General features: G+C 30.2%; 1 protein-coding gene across 2 annotated transcripts in view; it reads right to left on the bottom strand.

Moving 5' to 3' along the window:
• The window catches only part of LOC121121648 (neuropeptide F receptor-like), an 84326-nt gene that overhangs the window by 33283 nt on the left and 33721 nt on the right, over positions 1 to 17322 (bottom strand). For both annotated transcript variants that reach the window (XM_071890038.1, XM_071890037.1), the window contains exon 2: positions 1001 to 1237. In XM_071890038.1, the coding sequence (XP_071746139.1) occupies positions 1001 to 1229 (229 nt within the window). In that variant the 5' untranslated portion in view covers positions 1230 to 1237. The remainder of the gene's footprint in view (positions 1 to 1000; positions 1238 to 17322) is intronic.

The following is a 17322-nucleotide window of genomic DNA, read 5'->3' as shown; positions in this document are numbered from 1 at the left end:
ATAGCAATATAATTTTTCAGCCAAATGTACCAAATCGTCCATTGTCAAAATGTCTGTTTGCCAAATTCTCCTTTGGCAAAAATATTTTAGTGCCAACATTCAGCTCATGATTTAATTAAATGACATACTTACTAACTATTCAAATAGTAAAGAGAATGCCAAGAATGTTAACAAACCACTTAAAACATATGATTGATATAAGAGGCTCGATATGGCTTTTCAGCTATAAAATTTATAAATTCGTCATTTCTTATTGCAACTATGATTTTTGGTTACTTTACGTGCAATTACTCCAAAAATGTATTAAGAAAGTTGAAACTCATTAATTGATTCAAGTATAATTTCAATATTTTCATCATATAATCAAACAAAATTTGTATACTTAATTTTTTGTGGATAGTAATATTTCTTTTCTCTTATCATATATTTAGAAACAAAATAAAGGAATTGATAAAATATGTATAGTAATAACAGATATGCATCATAAGGTTAATAAATATAAGTATACGTTTCTCCAAACAAAACGGTATTGAAATTACTGCTTATATATCTATCCTAAAGTGCACAAATAACTAGGTTAGAATGATTTAATGATTAAAATATCTTTATATTTGAACTCTTTACATCAAGTGCAATATAAATACATTCTTCTAATATGAATATCTATAAATTATATAAAGAAAGTTAGCACTGGAAAATATAAAAAAAACGAATTTTCTCTAATTTTCAAAGTGAAATTGATGTAGCTTAAGGTTATTCTATCTTTTCAAAAATTACATTTTTGAAATCTATACATGAAAAAATACTACCAGTTTTTGATTATCGAAAAAATAAAAAGTAATACCCACTTTAATATTTATAAGGTTTCTTTGTTTTACATACAATAAATGTATTAAACCAAATATTGACGTTAGTTTGTAAAATATATATACAAAAAAAAAAAAAAAATTTACATATTTAAAAAGTTTAAAAAAACAAAATTTAATTGAATTATATTTACATTTCATACTGATGACAGCCCATGTAATAAATAGGTTCCCTACTGCCCCCACGATGATGAAAACAACATAAGCAAATATCAAACTGTAGAAAACTGGTGTTGAAACAGACATATTTGTTTCATATTTATGCATCAGTTCCCAATTCACATTGACTATTCCTACAGAAGAACCATTGATGTTACTTGCAGGAGGGGTTGTAACATTTAACATTTGAGTCGGGAGTTCCATGTTGAGGTCTGAAAAAAAAAAAATTGATTTAATTAAATATTGTGGGTTAACGGATTTTAATGTATAAAAATTATCCGAGTATGAATTTATATTACTTCAAACTTTAATAATGGCTCACAAAATCCATCTCATCAAGAGCTAAATCTTCAAAAATGAGAGCATAAAATAATGTTGTTAACTAGTTTTGAGACCCGGTTCAAGAGAGTAGTTACTTTCTGGTTCGGCCATGAGTGATTTTTCCTGTGCCGGTTTGATTCCGGTCCTAACCCCGATCTCAGACCCTAGATCATTTTCAAACGATTACATTATGGTCTGAATCTATGGAGCGGTTTTCTCCTCTATCCTGATTTATAAGTTGTAAAAATGTGGTCTATGCAAGATATTTAACTTCATAAGCATTATGTTATTGTAGTTCTATGTTCACAATTAGTAAATACAACTCACGTTATCAACAGTTCAAATACAGAATAGGCTTACACTTAATTTTAAATAAGATCTATCAAGACCAAATTTTTCTTTCAGACTAGTCCTTACCGATCATAGTTCAGTCCACTAAAAATCGGATTTTCAGACTGAAACCAAACTCTTGTTTATACTCAATAATAATTATTGCAAATACATACTAATTATAAATAAATCTAGCTCAATCGACAACACGCTCGGAAGAAATTATTCTCTTAGAGTCAATATGCGTAGGTTGGCATCCCGGTCGTTTCTAGAGAAGATTCCTATGTTAGATACAAAAATGTAATACTTTAATGTTTATTGATACTTAATCAGTGCAAATCCATCGGACCAATAAAGGAAACATTAAAAAAATTAAGTCATGACTACTTTATTCGCAAGGGTTTAATTATGCTATATATATTCAAAGTAATTCATTAGTATTAATTACTTATGTATATTAATAAAACAATATGTATTTTCATGTTTCTCTGTGAAGGAATCATTTTTGAGTGTGCGTTTAATATCTTAAAACTGCGTCGCTACTACTTGATCTAAGAAACTAAAACATACAAACGAGCGTGTGTCGATAAAACTCAGTGCGTTATAATTTAAAAAAAATCATAGTTAGATATACACTGGATGTCAATTATTTTTACTAAAAATGCTTGATTAATGTATATAAAAATATTTTTGTTAAATGAAGTCCTTCAGTATCCATGATTGTAATTTATGTAAAATAATATTAATTTTTACATACATGCTTTTATTAAAACTTGGGGAGAATTGCTTAACTCTTAATAATGTTGAGTACTCTCTTTAGTTTATTAATATAATCGACAAGAGGTGTCACAGTTCATCTTAAAGCTTTAACAGGTTGGTAAAAAAAAAGTGACTGCCCAATGGCCCTTAATAAATAGACATGGGATTTTATGACCATATATATAAATGCGAGTCACCGGGAGTTATATATTGTGTGGTCCATGATGTATATCATAAACATATTTTGATCTAAGAAATAACAATGTAGTCCTATTAATGAAATTTTGCGGATGTGTGCATATAGCATCGAACGTGTATAAAGCGTGCGCTGCACATCGTACTCCCTGATGTAAATAATAAATATTTTTGATATAAGAAATAATAATGTAGTCGTATTGATGAAGTATTGTAGGCGTGGTCTCTTATTTATTTGATAATTCATGCGGATTTTCATTCAATGTTAAGATTTGAATTAAATATATAGACTCGTATGTTAATAGGAACTTTTTTTGTCTTTCTTATTGAGCACTCTAATGACTGAAGTACTCATATCAATTTATTTTTGCTCAAACTCTTGTTATTATTCCTTCATTCTTGAGGACAGAACACATAAGTATTGAGTAGTTATGTGTGACTGAGCTCATGAAAAACATCATTTCACAATCTAGATTTCTTGGGAAGTTATCTTCTATAAACAAATTTGTACTTAAGTCGAAGCTTAATTATTCTGGGAAATGCTGGGTACGACTGATACAAAATGACCTTATTGACACGCCCTTAATCATTAATAATGGTAAGATCGTTGGACCATAATTGCCAACGGCCTGACCATTATAACGGTCAACTTTATAATGTTGAAAACTCAAGTAATTTTATTTAATGTTGAAAATGGGTGCTTTTTATTCAGAGGCTCAAGGCCCAAGAATAGTAAATTAGGAAAGTGAAGAAATATTGGATATCTTAACTCATTCAATAAATTTGAGTAGTGAGCCTTTACTGACTTAAATATGTATGTGAAATATTGGCTGTCATTTTTCCAAGGTTGTTGTTATATTGACATAGGATATATGTACATGAATTAAGTAATATAATATATTTCTTAGATATGCCCATCATTCATGCTGTGATAAAATACATTATAAATACATACAGTCCTTCATTTGGCCTTTTAGATATTCTTGGAAGGAGGAGTAGATATAAATTAGAAATATATTCAATTATATAATCGTAATCTATGTATAATCTACGTAATAGATTATATTTCCTTATAATTACATTGACAAAATATATTCATACGTATCATTTTGTTGAAGAAGCGAGAAGGATTTAGATGTTTAACATCATAGGCTTTCCTGATATACACAAACGTGCATATAGATTAGGGTGGCTTGTTTTTCATCTATTTTCGAATGTCAATAATAGCTAATGCAGAAAAGTTTTCGTATGGAAACTAAATCACCTTAACCATAAACGTATCGGAGCTCTAACATTAGGGACGTCAGAGCCTATTTTAAGCCCAACAATCCATATATCTGGTTATAAAAAAACAAGTTTTTAAGCACTCGGTATTATTTTTGTGTTCGAATTACAAAAAGAACAACTCAGTTAAATATGAATCATATTTATAAAATCAAAAACAAAAATGTAACTAAATTATGTAACCAACAGACAAAGAACTATCATCAAGGAAATGCTTGCAAGCTTATTATCTCCTCCGTCTTATTATTCTCAAAAAATTTAGTGCTTTCTCGTTCAATGTTCAAAATGGCAACTGCTATGAGACGACGATTTTCTAAGTATCTCTCTCTTCCCTCCCCCCCCTCCTTTGAAAATAAGATTGACGCCAGCCACGTTACATGAGATTCCTGACGTCCCTTCCTTCCCTACCTGAACCGAATTACCTTGTTCAATTATGTCATCCGTAAATCAAAGTTTGAAAAAAGACACGAGTTCCACAAGTCAATCAAATTTTACTTTTTCATACATCTTTTGAATTCCATATGCTAATACTACTTGCTACTCTGATCACGGATATTTAATGATATTCTCCGTATCAAATTTGGTTCTTGACAATTTGCAATAATAATTTTTAGTCTCTAATTGCTTTTGCCTTTGACAATTTCGCCCCTAAATATATAAATAAAATAAATGTATACGTCACTCAATGGTTGTTTTTTGTAGGAATAATGATGGAATTTTTCCCAAAATTTCAAACCATACTCACTATGCAATGAGTTGGAACTCGAGACAAAATTACTCCCATCTCCGTTACCAATTATTATTCGCTATGATTGATAATTATGAATTATGAAGAAAAGCATGCTATGAGTCAAAAACAGTGAGTTCCATATTGTTGTGATCAAGAATAATGGGCCTGAAGAAGAGGTGGCTGGCTGTTAATTATGCCCCAAATTTTGAGTACCTCCCAGAATCCAGTCAGTATTTTGTATCACTACATTCAACCGCCTCTTCTTTCAACACTTTCTGGATCACAACAAAGTAAAAGTATCTGATATTACCTTATAACAACCAGGTAGTTTTTTTTATTTTAATAAACAACACATGCTTTAATTTTAAAATTCAAAGGGAGTATCAATTTCATGAAATTACCAAGTGAATTTATAACTTTAGTAATATGATTTAATATAATATCCTAATAAAATCATATATAATAAAAAATGCTCAAACACTTTAAAGAAACAAATTAAACAGAAATTGAACGTAATAAAAAATAAAATTGAATTTTAGCCAAATTTTAAAACACAAGAGCATATTTTAATCACTTTATAAAAATATTTTTAAGTTTTGAGCCAAAAGAAGGTTTCTTTTATCAAAGTGTATATTGTTCTAAAAGGTCTATTTCTGCTGCAATATCGATTTGAATTTATTTTTTTAAATATAAATGTATCGAGATTAAGTATAAACATTTTTTAAAATTTATTATATGTATAGTATACCAAAGAAATTTATAAGTTTCAATTATAAATAAATTAGCAATGGATTTATATATATATATATATATATGATTTGATAGAATTTTATTCATTCTTTCCGTAATAAAATTGAAAATAAATCAATATTGGAGCTGAAATAGACCTTTTAGAATCAAATACACTTTTATCAAAGAAACTTCATTATTTATGCTTCGCTTGAACTTATTTTACGTAAAAACATTTGAAAACCCGAGGTTTTATTTCTTACCAAATGAAACTCATAGAATATGGTGGTGTTATATAGTTTAGATTGAATTGTCTCCAGATTTAATTTTTTTTTTTTTTTTTTTTTTTGCATTTTCAGACAAAAAATATCATCAAAATATCGGTACAAAATTTCTTTTACTTATTATTTCTTTTATTTCATAGGATTTCGTTAGAAAAAATACTAGGGTATTATTTTTACGGTTAGACAATTGTCTATTAAAAGACTTTAATCAAAAGAAAAAAACAAAAAAAAAAAAGAACTAACTCTAACTCATAAATAACTCATTTTTACTTTTTTTGTTCACACTGATGAGCGACCTCAAAATGACACCCTCGAACAATTATACTTTGCATAGATTATTACCATCGTCGACAAGGTTGAACGGAGGTTATCTTTTTTCTCTGTTTGTTGGTCACCCGGAATACGCCATAAGTTACTAATCAATTTTGATCAAACTTGGAACGAAGATTTTATTTGATTACAGTAAAAGGCTATTAAATCAAATTTAATCCCTGGTCAAGGTTAACATTAAGATAAAAAATAACCTAAACAATGCTTAATTGACCCTAACTTTGGGACAATTTGAGATGCAAAACCAAAATTAATTTTAGGGGGAGGTTTTGTGCTGTACCAAGAGTCTATTCATGTTTCTTGAGCACAGTACATCTGTGTTCACCAGTCTTAATCGAAATTCGAAAAAAGTGGAAAAACCAACCAGCCTAGTTGTTTTTCTTCTTTTAATTTTATCATCTTTGTCATATTTCCTTCTTCATAAATGAATAGATAATACCCGAGTATTATCTATTCGTTTTTACAACAAAATATTATCATTAATATCTGATAAAAGTCGATATACATACATAAAAATAAAATGACCTTTACTTAATTCCTAAAATGTCTGCCATTGTGGTATATTTGAACATTTATTATAGCAAGAAATCTTATTTACCTTTTAAATATTAATTTTCTTTAAGTGTTCTTTATTAATAACTAGTGGTAGTGCCCAGTGTCAACGAACAGACATACTTTACTTTAATAATCTATATATTAAATGCGAATGACTGAGTGTGTTTGTCCGGGAATCACGGCCAAAACAATCAATAATTTCGTTCAAATATTTTATTTAGGTTCTTAAGCGTACTGAAACGGGTCTCGTGACAATTTTTTTTTTGGCTTTAAAATACCCTTTTTCTATAATCGAGAATTAATTTGGAACTCTTCTGCAGTACAATTTAAAAAAAAAAAAGAGATTATAAGGTATACAAAAAAAAAAAGGAAAAAGAAAAGAAAGGAAAATAAGAGATTTTTTTTGGACGAAATATTTGGACATTTCTACGTTGGCCGCTTGAATATTTTTTCTTCTCTAAACCTTTAAACAATGTCTATTATGATACAAATTTATCATTGTGTTCAACGAATGATATATTTGCATAGACTTCAGAAGGCAAGTACTCATTTTGCATTTGTTTTTTGTACATACTCATCAATTACTCTGATTAAGAAAAAGATGGAGAACTAGTTTCAATATTTTTGAAAAATTTGATTTTTCATGGCGAAAAGTAATATAGCTTGTAAAAAAAATAACTTTCAAAAATCCCTTTGTATGCAATAAAAGTAGAAATTTTGTACATTTATAGATCATATTTCTGTTTATCAAGGTAAAAGTAATAAAGGTTCCATCATCTCAATCCAAGTTGAAATTTTGTGGATTTGTTTAATCTGAAGCATTAAAACTAGGAACGAAACTTGACTGTTAGCTAAAGGATAAATAATAGGGAAGTGTTTTTATACTTTTTTCGCGAGATGTCACTTAATTATTTTTCTTACTGGTGTAGTTTTTTACCTTCGTTAAATTCAAATTTTTTGCAAGCACTGAAGCTCTCATCTAAGTATATGTGATTTTCAAAATTTACTTTGGAATCGTTGAAGATTCGATTCTTATAGGCTCTATTCCGTCAATTTATGACACATCTTTATTACTTCATTTTTAAATAACTTAATTTCGTGCAAGGATGCAAAAACAGAACTGAGTCAAAGTTCCATATTCTTAAAGGGAAACATTTTAGAATTTCGATTCTTTTTAATAAAAAATAAATCACATGAGGAAAAAAATGGATTTCAAATCTTAAATTTCCTTCTAATTGCCAAATGAAAACCTGATGTATTCATTTGTAGTATGTAAAAACATTTTTAACCAGAAATCTAAGGTTAACAAGGTCGATCCTTAAGTTTTACCTAAATATAATATTAAGCAGTGGAAAAAATATTCAGCCTTAACGTATGATCCTTAATTTTAATGGATTTTTATATGATTAGACACATTTATTGAAACTATATTCACGATAACTTAATAAATATTTTATCCTTCAAATACTGGAAAGTTTTTATGAATTGTTATTACCTCAAACTTTCATCTGAATAAAATTTATACTTTAAAAACATGATAAAAAAAAAAGAGAATTTAAACACTGCATTATAAAATTTTAAAGATCATATTTGTGTTTTTTGGCTTAAACAAGAATAATAAATCTGGGTTTTAGCAGTTGGGCACTCCAAGACCTGAATTTTTGGGTAAAGTGTAAAATGTAGAAAATAATATTTATGTTACATGAACACCACAATTTTCAAATCAGCTAAAATTAGAAATAATTTATAGTTCTAATATAAAATTTAAAATCATTTGTGCATAAATATCAATACTTTTAATGGTATTTATTTTCTTTCCTTTGTTAAAAGTTTTTTTTTCTTTCTAGAAATTGATTAATCGATTATAAATTTCCCTTTTGTATAGTTTAATCCAAAACTGTAATGAACATTATATTTCAAGTATATTGATGATATTTAATATGAAATCATTTTTTATGGATGGTATACCAATATAAATTTACTTCAATAATCATTTATGTAGTAAAATGTACATTTCTAAACTAGTTATAAAGAGTTGAAAAAATAGACATAAAATATTTATGTATCAAAGACAGGTCGACAAAGTTACTTAAAACTCAGGAAATCGATTGATGTAGACATAAGGATAGTGATTTGTCAGTCCTTATTTGTTCCGTCCAGTTCAGTCTTAGTACAGGGCATATCAGTCCTCTGGACAGGTCTTTGCGACTATTAGTACTAGAAATGATAAATTCATGAAGAAATAAAGTTGAGTAACGTCCTCAAGGACCGACTTTTTTCCGTTTTAAGGGCACACATACGGGATTAAACTAGCCCAAACTGAACTGTATTACATGAAGAAAGAAGCACAATCAAGTAATTTGAAAAGATTAACTGTCATGAAACTGGTCGTAAAGAGATTCGAATCACTATCGAATATATCAAAAAATGGCCGCACAAAAAAAGATGAAAGAGCACACGGAACAACTATTTTTCTTTTCCAATTTATAAAGGTAATTTTTTCATTACAGAGATTTCAACTCTTCATATTACTACAAGCAATGATAGGTACTCCCTTTAATTAATTATATCATTAAGCATTTCCATTCCATCTCACGACGGTTTCACGCATCAAATATCAATGTTCAGAATTAATTTCATTTTACTAGAGAATATGGCTGAATGAGTTTTTAACAAGTTACGTAGAAGGATACAAAATCTCACACCGAAGTAGATTTCAAAACTTGAAGGAATTGCATTTGAATTCAAGGTTGCCTGAAAAGTTTCCGACCTAACAAAGATAAAATACGTTTTTTCTAAATTTTTATTTTTCTACATAGTCTCCTTGTGACTCTTGTAACTTCTACCAGGAATGCTTCCATTTCTATAACCATTACAAATAGTACTTGGCGTTTTTCTATGCAAAATATTTATTCACAGTATACTTTTTGTTTTTGGCTCAATTACTTGGGGTTGGATTGGCCTAGACACATCAAATTTTGACACAAAAAGACTTTATATGTCTGCTATTCTTACTACTAAGGTTACTCTTTTAAAGGCGAATATTTAATTATACTCGATTTGTCCATTTTCACAAAAACACTCACATCAAGTCATTCAAACGACTCTTCCATAATAACTGTGCTTCCAAAAGGGCTGAAACTTTTGGGAGTAAATGGTAATTTAAGTTACATAGATGTAAATAGTTTTTATTAACAAGTACTGCCATCTTCACATTGAGGTTGGTAACTTTTTAGATCCCTCTTGTAGATAAATAACATGCATTGATTGGTATTTTTAATCACATATGTACATAATTATAAAAAAAATTATTTAACCGCTTGATTCACGCTTTTAGAGAATGTCTCAAGCGGTTCCATTTTAGAGGATCTGTTAGGAATCAATTCTATCGGGGCTTATTGTTCTTATTTTCTGAAAGCACTTTAGACTTTCAAAAAAAGAAAAAATATCTTCACCAGATATCTTCTTGTGTAGTAAGCTTCGAATATTGAAGTGCAAAAGCTTAAATTATAATATAATTATTAGCTCAGTAAATTATATGTGGAGCATATCTTAGAATTATATGACTGTCAATTTTAGGAAGATACTGCACATTGGGTCTAAACATCCTAGTAATTTACTTGGGCTGTTGGATTCTGTCCACAAATTTAATTTCCCCTCAAAATCATCTGTCAGACTCTTTCAGATATTTTTCCTATCTAAAAACATATCGTTGTTGCCTATCAAAGTCAATGTAATCAATTTTTTACAGTGTTGTTCGTTCGTTTGTTAAAAGAGTTTTATTTCCTTGGTTGTTGTAAATAATTTAATTTGTGAATTGGAGAAATACTATCATATAAAAATGGTTGAGTAGAAGGAAGTCCCTTAGACTTAAAAGTCTTTTAGGAAAGTATAGTTTTAAATTATAATGTTCATTTATGTTAAATATTTAATCATTCTTCCCTTTAATTCATTTCATATTTACTATCCTCGAAAAAATATCATTTAGCAATAAAAACTAATCCATACATTTTTTTTGTATAAGCATAGTTTTTGAGATTACATTTTTCAAGTAAATGTATAGTAAAAAAGATAATAAGGTGAAATCAATCTAAAAGAATACCCTATAAATGAAATTATGACTTATTAAATCTCACCCTTACTCCTAATTCCATGGCTTTCTACGCTACACTTTATAAAAAGTGTAGTTGATATACTTTTAGATTTTAGACTAAAGTTAAAAAAAACCAAAATGTGTTAAGCTTTAAAAATTTAACATATAGAGTTTTTTCATAAAAAAAATGAAAAAAATATTATAACATAAGGTTTTTTTAATTACCTGATGTATGTATTAAATTTTGGTTTACGATATATCACTAATTTAAAAAAAAATCAAAATCCAATTATACTAATCGGGATCATTTTGAGCATTATTGAAACTGAAAATCAACATGATAACCCTGAGAATTTTAAGAACGTTTCGGAGGAGAGAAGCTTAGCTGTAATAACGTTTCGTTGAATTTGCTGCAACCACTGTGTCTACTTTGAGCTTCAGTAGAGTTAGGAGAGCCATTTCTTGAAGAGTCCTTGAGAATAATCATAGATATTTAATAAAAAGACGGCTGTTCTGTAATGTGGGATATATTCTGCAAAATCCCTTCCCAAGCTTGAAGCTTATGTGGTTTTGCTATAAATCACATTTTCAAATTATAAGACCTTGAACACACTAGAGAAATATACTTGGGTAAAGTTGAAGGTGAGTATCCTTGCCACCTATTCTATAGTTGCCCTTCAGAAGGAGAACCAGGATCAAAACAATGAAGAGATCCATTCATGAAGAGTAGGGAATTTTTATGTTCATATATATGATATAATTAACAATTATTCTATTTGAATTTTTACGAAGCACGGTATTAATATATCATTATTTTTTAAGAAGTATGACGGCATAAAATTAAAATTGTACGACGTTAATTATTTGTTGTTTATTTGCTAGTCCACAACGCCATAAAAATAGGATTACTTGATAAGAAAAATTAAATAAAATCTTCGGAGATGCATATTTTTTAAAGAGGTATTTTTAAAAATAAAAGATGGAATATTTTTCTATAATGTAAGCTTTGATATTCTTTATAAATATGGATGATGAATAAGTTATAAGGGTCTAAAGAAGAGTGTATAATTTGGGAAAAGAAAATTTAGCATTCAGTTTTCCAACTCGCAAATTATGCAACCCATTTTCGTCATTAGTTGTAAAGATAAGTCCCTCGTGGACTCAGAGTGTTAAGTATATATGTACGATAAGCTGCTCTCAAACATTATTCAAATTTTCAGGGTTACCATATTAATCTCGGTTTATTTATATATACCGAAAATGCTACAGATTTACAACTTTAAAAAGAAAGTTAATTACAAATACCCTAGTGGGGAAATATTCATCCCATTGTTCCTCTGTTACTCATCACTCACTGTCAAATTTGATGAAAAAACCTATTAATCAACTTTTCTTTGTTCGTAAAAATTGAGAAAGCTTGATAAGAAGCAAATCATTAACTATCCTAACCAGACATACATAGAAGTAATCAAAAACTAATGGGAAATAAATTGACAGTCCTTCAAGCGAAAATACAAATGTATTCATAAGCACACACAAAAAGATTCGTTCCATTCAGAAGAAACTGATAAAAACCTCTGAAGAGACTATACAATTTTTCATTTTTTTTCTTACAGTTTCGCAGCTTTTGCTTCAAATTCCCTTTATCATAAAACTGGCGGTAGTACACGGTACTACTCGGAGTAATTAAACGTCGGCTAGAAGAATTTTTTTTTAAATAATATAGAAGATAAAAACCCCAAAAATTCCTCAGCGTTACTCTCCACTTTTCATGAGCACACTCACACGTAACTACTCAATGAAATAATACTTATATCAATTCATATGAGGTGTTCTCTCCTCAAGAATGAAAGAAAATGATAAGTAGTGATGAAAATCTTGTGTATCATGGACATGTAAAAAAAAAAAAGAAATCGAATATCTATATGGTAACCCAGACATAAATATTATAGAGAATGTCAGCTACAATCACCTGCGCCAAGGGAGGAGGAGAGAAGGAAATAAACATCGACATTTGCTAGAACTACTTTCATCTGGATCACCAGTTCTACTTTTGGTCCAAAAGTTGTAGTTGTAGTTGTTGGACTTAACTCATCCAATTTGATTGCCCAAAGGTACTTTTAATAGAAGAACATCACTCCGTAAAGGAAATCGAAGGTTCTCAATGTAAAATTAAAGTGAAATAATTTCACAACCCATGATCAACCCAATAAGAATGGTGTGTTCTTCAAGTCAGCATGAAAGCAAACTTGACGTTGTAGAAAAAGTCCCCTCCAAAAAATATATGGAAATTTTTCAACCTTCAATTTGTTATACATAAACAATCTGAGTTCCTAAAGTCAAACATCTTCAACCAAGACATCTTCAGCATAGAAAATTTATTATATCACTTTTGAGATAGGAACAGGAAAACCTTTGTTCAAATAATTTGAAAGAACAACTAAAAAACTTTTACAATACCACAATTATATCAACAAAGCCTTTCAAAGAAAAAGTTCAAAGTAATAGATAGAGTTGTATAGAATATGAGTTGAATACTTTTTTTTTAACAACGAGCGTGTGTAACTAAAGCCCCTTTTGAAAAAGAAATGGATGTACATTATACATTTGCAAACTGACTTAAGATGAGGTTTAGCAGCAAGAGTGTGTATGAAAAGCTCAGCCAAGGAGTACTATATATAATTAAGTGCTCCTTGGCTCCAGAATCATCAGGTCATATTAAAAAATGAAATGCCCATTTACTTAGTAGTGTTGTCACGGTATCTTTATTTCCGTATCGGTTACGGTACCATTATAGTTATCCGTATTTCCGTATATTTTGATACTTTTTTGACTAAATATATTTTTTTTGATAAACAACTATTTCATTTTGGATGGGGGTGGAGGGGATTTCGAAATTTAAGGGATTAGTCATCAGTAGCCAATTTTGCATATGTCATTACCCCTGGTATATCAACCAACACTTTTAGGTTGGCTAAACAAGGACTTAAGAAAGTCATTGCGTTACGGCTTTGTGTTGAGCACAATGATCATTTCCTCATAGTCAATATGGGGTTCTCCTTTTATTTATATCAATTGTTCCATTAGTAAGAAAGGAGCGTCTGTAGTTTCCAACAGTCCTTTGAGTTGTGAATCTGTAAGATTGGACAAATCATGATCTGAATGTTCGAGTTGATATTATTAGAGTTCAATTGAAGTCAAATTTTCGAGTTGATTAACTTTCAGAAAATTGTCGGAGTATTTTTTTAGTTAGAGTAATACTCGTATCCAATACTAATATAAATTTATTTCCAATTGAGGTTTTTGAAGAAGATTTTCTCCTCTGTTCGAAGACGTACATATTTCAGTAGTGATGTGTTACAAGCAAAACTGGTACTCGAATATTATGAAGTAAACAAAAAATAAGAGACAAAAAATTGCCTCGGATGTCTAAAATGTATGTATTTACTCGTAAGGTGTTAAAAAAAAGTTTCACATTCACCAGATGAAAAAAGCTGCTTCATTCGAGCCGATTAAGACTACTATGAATCGTATTATTACTCATTACAGAAGGATAAAACAATTTCTAAATGACAAATTTTCAATCATCCAATATAAAATATGATTTTTTCACTGATGCATTTGTTAGCATGCAAAAAGTGTTGAGTAAAGTCAGGGGAGTCACCATGGGTGTACTAAAGAGGTTGTACTGCCCTTGAGTCAATAAAATGCTGTTTTTATCACCCAAAATTAGCGATTAGGCTAACGAGTATTCTAGAGAGTGATGAATATAGTTTGTAATTCCTGGGATGATTTTTTTAGAAACTCGAAAATACTGGAACAGTCAAATTCAGCTCGCAGAACATCACTATAGTTGTTCAGCCTAGGTAAAAAAGTTCAATTTTATGTTTTAGAAATGTAGGATATCTTGTATATGTACATATATGTATCTACGAAAATATTAAATATTTATGTCCCCACTTATATTAAATTGGATATTATATCTTATTTGAAAAATATGTATGCTTCAATTCCAAGTGAATTTCTTTAAGTGGAATAGTTAATAAGACTATAGTAAACATAATTAATAAAATATACTATTTAAAATATCCATAATCACACTTAGTAGGATTTCACCATACAAATTAATATGTGCAAAGATACATGAACATATATTTGCAAATGCCATAATCCTTTTTCACAGCTTTATATGAAACTTTTTTTAAATATTCCTTTAATTGATTAGATGCAGTTGCACCAATTAAGAATATATCAGAGATAATGACACAATTACTAACCTCAAGCGTATTTAAATGGAAGTTGACAAGAAATCTTGCTTCTACCTCATCTTGAAAGTAAAGCAAATTGGTTGAGTTACTGTGTCTATTCGAGCCCACAATCTTACCAGGTGTAACGGTTGGTTACTATAGACCCTCATACATAAGGTGAGACAGAGGACTGTTTCATCCCTGATCTCATGGTTGGTCTCAGCACTGGTCAAATCAAGACTGAACTGTATGTCTAAGTACAATCAACTGTTGGGTATTGAAGAGGAGTTGGGATCCAAAGCTAAATATCTTGTGGGTGACAAGTTCGGAATGCCCTTTTGATGATCAAAAGGAGATGTTCCTTTTTTGAAGAAGTTTCATTTCTATTATCAACATAAATTAGTTTTTGGTTTAAAAAAACTTCACAGGACAAAATCAAAGAAATATATTAGAGCGTTATATATTTTGGAAGAACACACCAAATTTCATCTAGATCGGTCTATTTCTTTCTGTTTGGTATTTGTTTGAATCGAGGAATCTACTGGAAAGATTATGGTTCTTTTAGATTAGCAAGAAATAATTCTTATCGACTATCTGGAAAAGGGTAAAACTATTACTGATGCATATTATTCATCGTTATTGGACCGTTTGAAAAACGAGCTGCAAGAAAAAACCCAACAACTGGTCCACAAAAAAATCCTTTTCCATTACGAAAATGCACAAACTCGCACCCCGGTAGTTTGGGTAGTAAAATTAAGGGAAAAGGGTTCCAAATGGAGCAGTAGAAATCTCACACACTTCTGTCATCCATCACCATATCATGGATTTGATCAATAATTTCTGGAGTAGTAACCTCAACAGGGCATCCAGAACGTTCAGCATCACCTGTGCCCATATTGGCACTCCGAAAATTTTGAAACAACTTATAAACTGTTTTAATTGAAGGTACAGTGTCACCATAATGTTTATCAAGCTTCTTTTTAGTCTTCTGGGGCGTTTTACCTTTCATAAAGTAATATTTAATCAAAACATGTGATTATTTTTCAATTCAAACAATGCCAAACGGAAATAAATTGTAGACGGATTTGGATGAAAGTTGGTGGGTGTTTTTCCAAGAGATGCTGTTGAAGCGTTTAAATACCTTGTTTTGGAGGCACCTTAATCGGAGTGGAAAAAAAGCTTGGACAATTGGTTTGAGCGCATGCAAAAGTGTATAAATCATGCCGTAGAATACTTTGAAAAACAATCAAACCATTTTTGATGATAAATATTATCATTTCATTATTAAGCCTACGTAACTAAGCATACCCTCGATGCGCACCAGTAGTCACATCTCTCGGACTTTACACAAATTTTCAAACGACCCTCGCAGTATTACAATTACTTCATCTAACTTAGGAATTGTCTTTGAAGTTTATATACAATTATATATATTTCTGTCTTTAGGAGTGACAAAGTATTGACCATACGGACATGGAGTTAAAGTGAGTAATTTCTCCCGAGTGCAAGTTCCACTGAGCTACGTTCTCATATTCGCTCATATTCACTACGTGGGAACATATTAGTGATCCTTTGCAACATCCCCAAATGTCACTACTCTATCATTTCGCCTGTTGAAGAAAGGAGCTCTTCACATCAGAAAAGATCACAATCAATCTACAGGTTCCCTTGATGTGGTTCAAGATCTTTTTTGCACGCTTCACACGGACTATTCTCTGCTGACCTGTCCATATGGCACATAGCCTTTCTTTCTGCCTTTTTTAGATGCCTCGACACCGCTGATGGGGACTTCCTGGCCATGTCTGCAATGGATAAATTCGCGTTTTTCTTAATGGCCGACTTCAGGGGGGTTGACAAAGACGGAGGGTTTCCTGCCTGCTCCTCGAGAGTGTTTGAGGTCCCCCCCGACCTTCGTTACCATGGATACATTGTGAATCGTCTTCATCGCAGCCCCAGTCTGCTCCCATTTGGATGTCCGGGACAATACTGCATGGAGGTGCGCTGCGATTTCTATTTTATTCTCATACTGTCTGCTCATTTTGGCGATTAGGACAATGTCTTTCTTATAATTTTCTAATTATGTGTTCTACAACATGTGTCATCGGAAAATGGTAAAAAAAGTGACACTTAACCTCTCCAAATTGGCAAAATCGAGATGAGTAAATAACAACTGCTGGCCTGCTATGTCATCTTTTTTTCCTTCCCTGGAAGCTCCATGTAACTTTTGCATGGATATAATTACTATGCAACAAAATTGGGAATTTATTTGATGACTTTTGAGTTTTTTGAAATCAATTTTTAAATCCTCATTTTACCACATAAAGATAAAAAGCGAATGAAAATTTCTTTTTTAAAAACATTTTTCCTTCAACTTTTTAAAAGATATTTCAATTTTTTTTGCTAAGTTTTCTCGATGTTAGGGAAAATGAAAAAAAATCAA

The sequence above is a fragment of the Lepeophtheirus salmonis genome, chromosome 7 (assembly GCF_016086655.4).
Source record: "Lepeophtheirus salmonis chromosome 7, UVic_Lsal_1.4, whole genome shotgun sequence".
Taxonomy (NCBI): Eukaryota; Metazoa; Arthropoda; class Copepoda; order Siphonostomatoida; family Caligidae; genus Lepeophtheirus; species Lepeophtheirus salmonis.
This window is presented reverse-complemented; position numbering and strand designations above follow the sequence as displayed.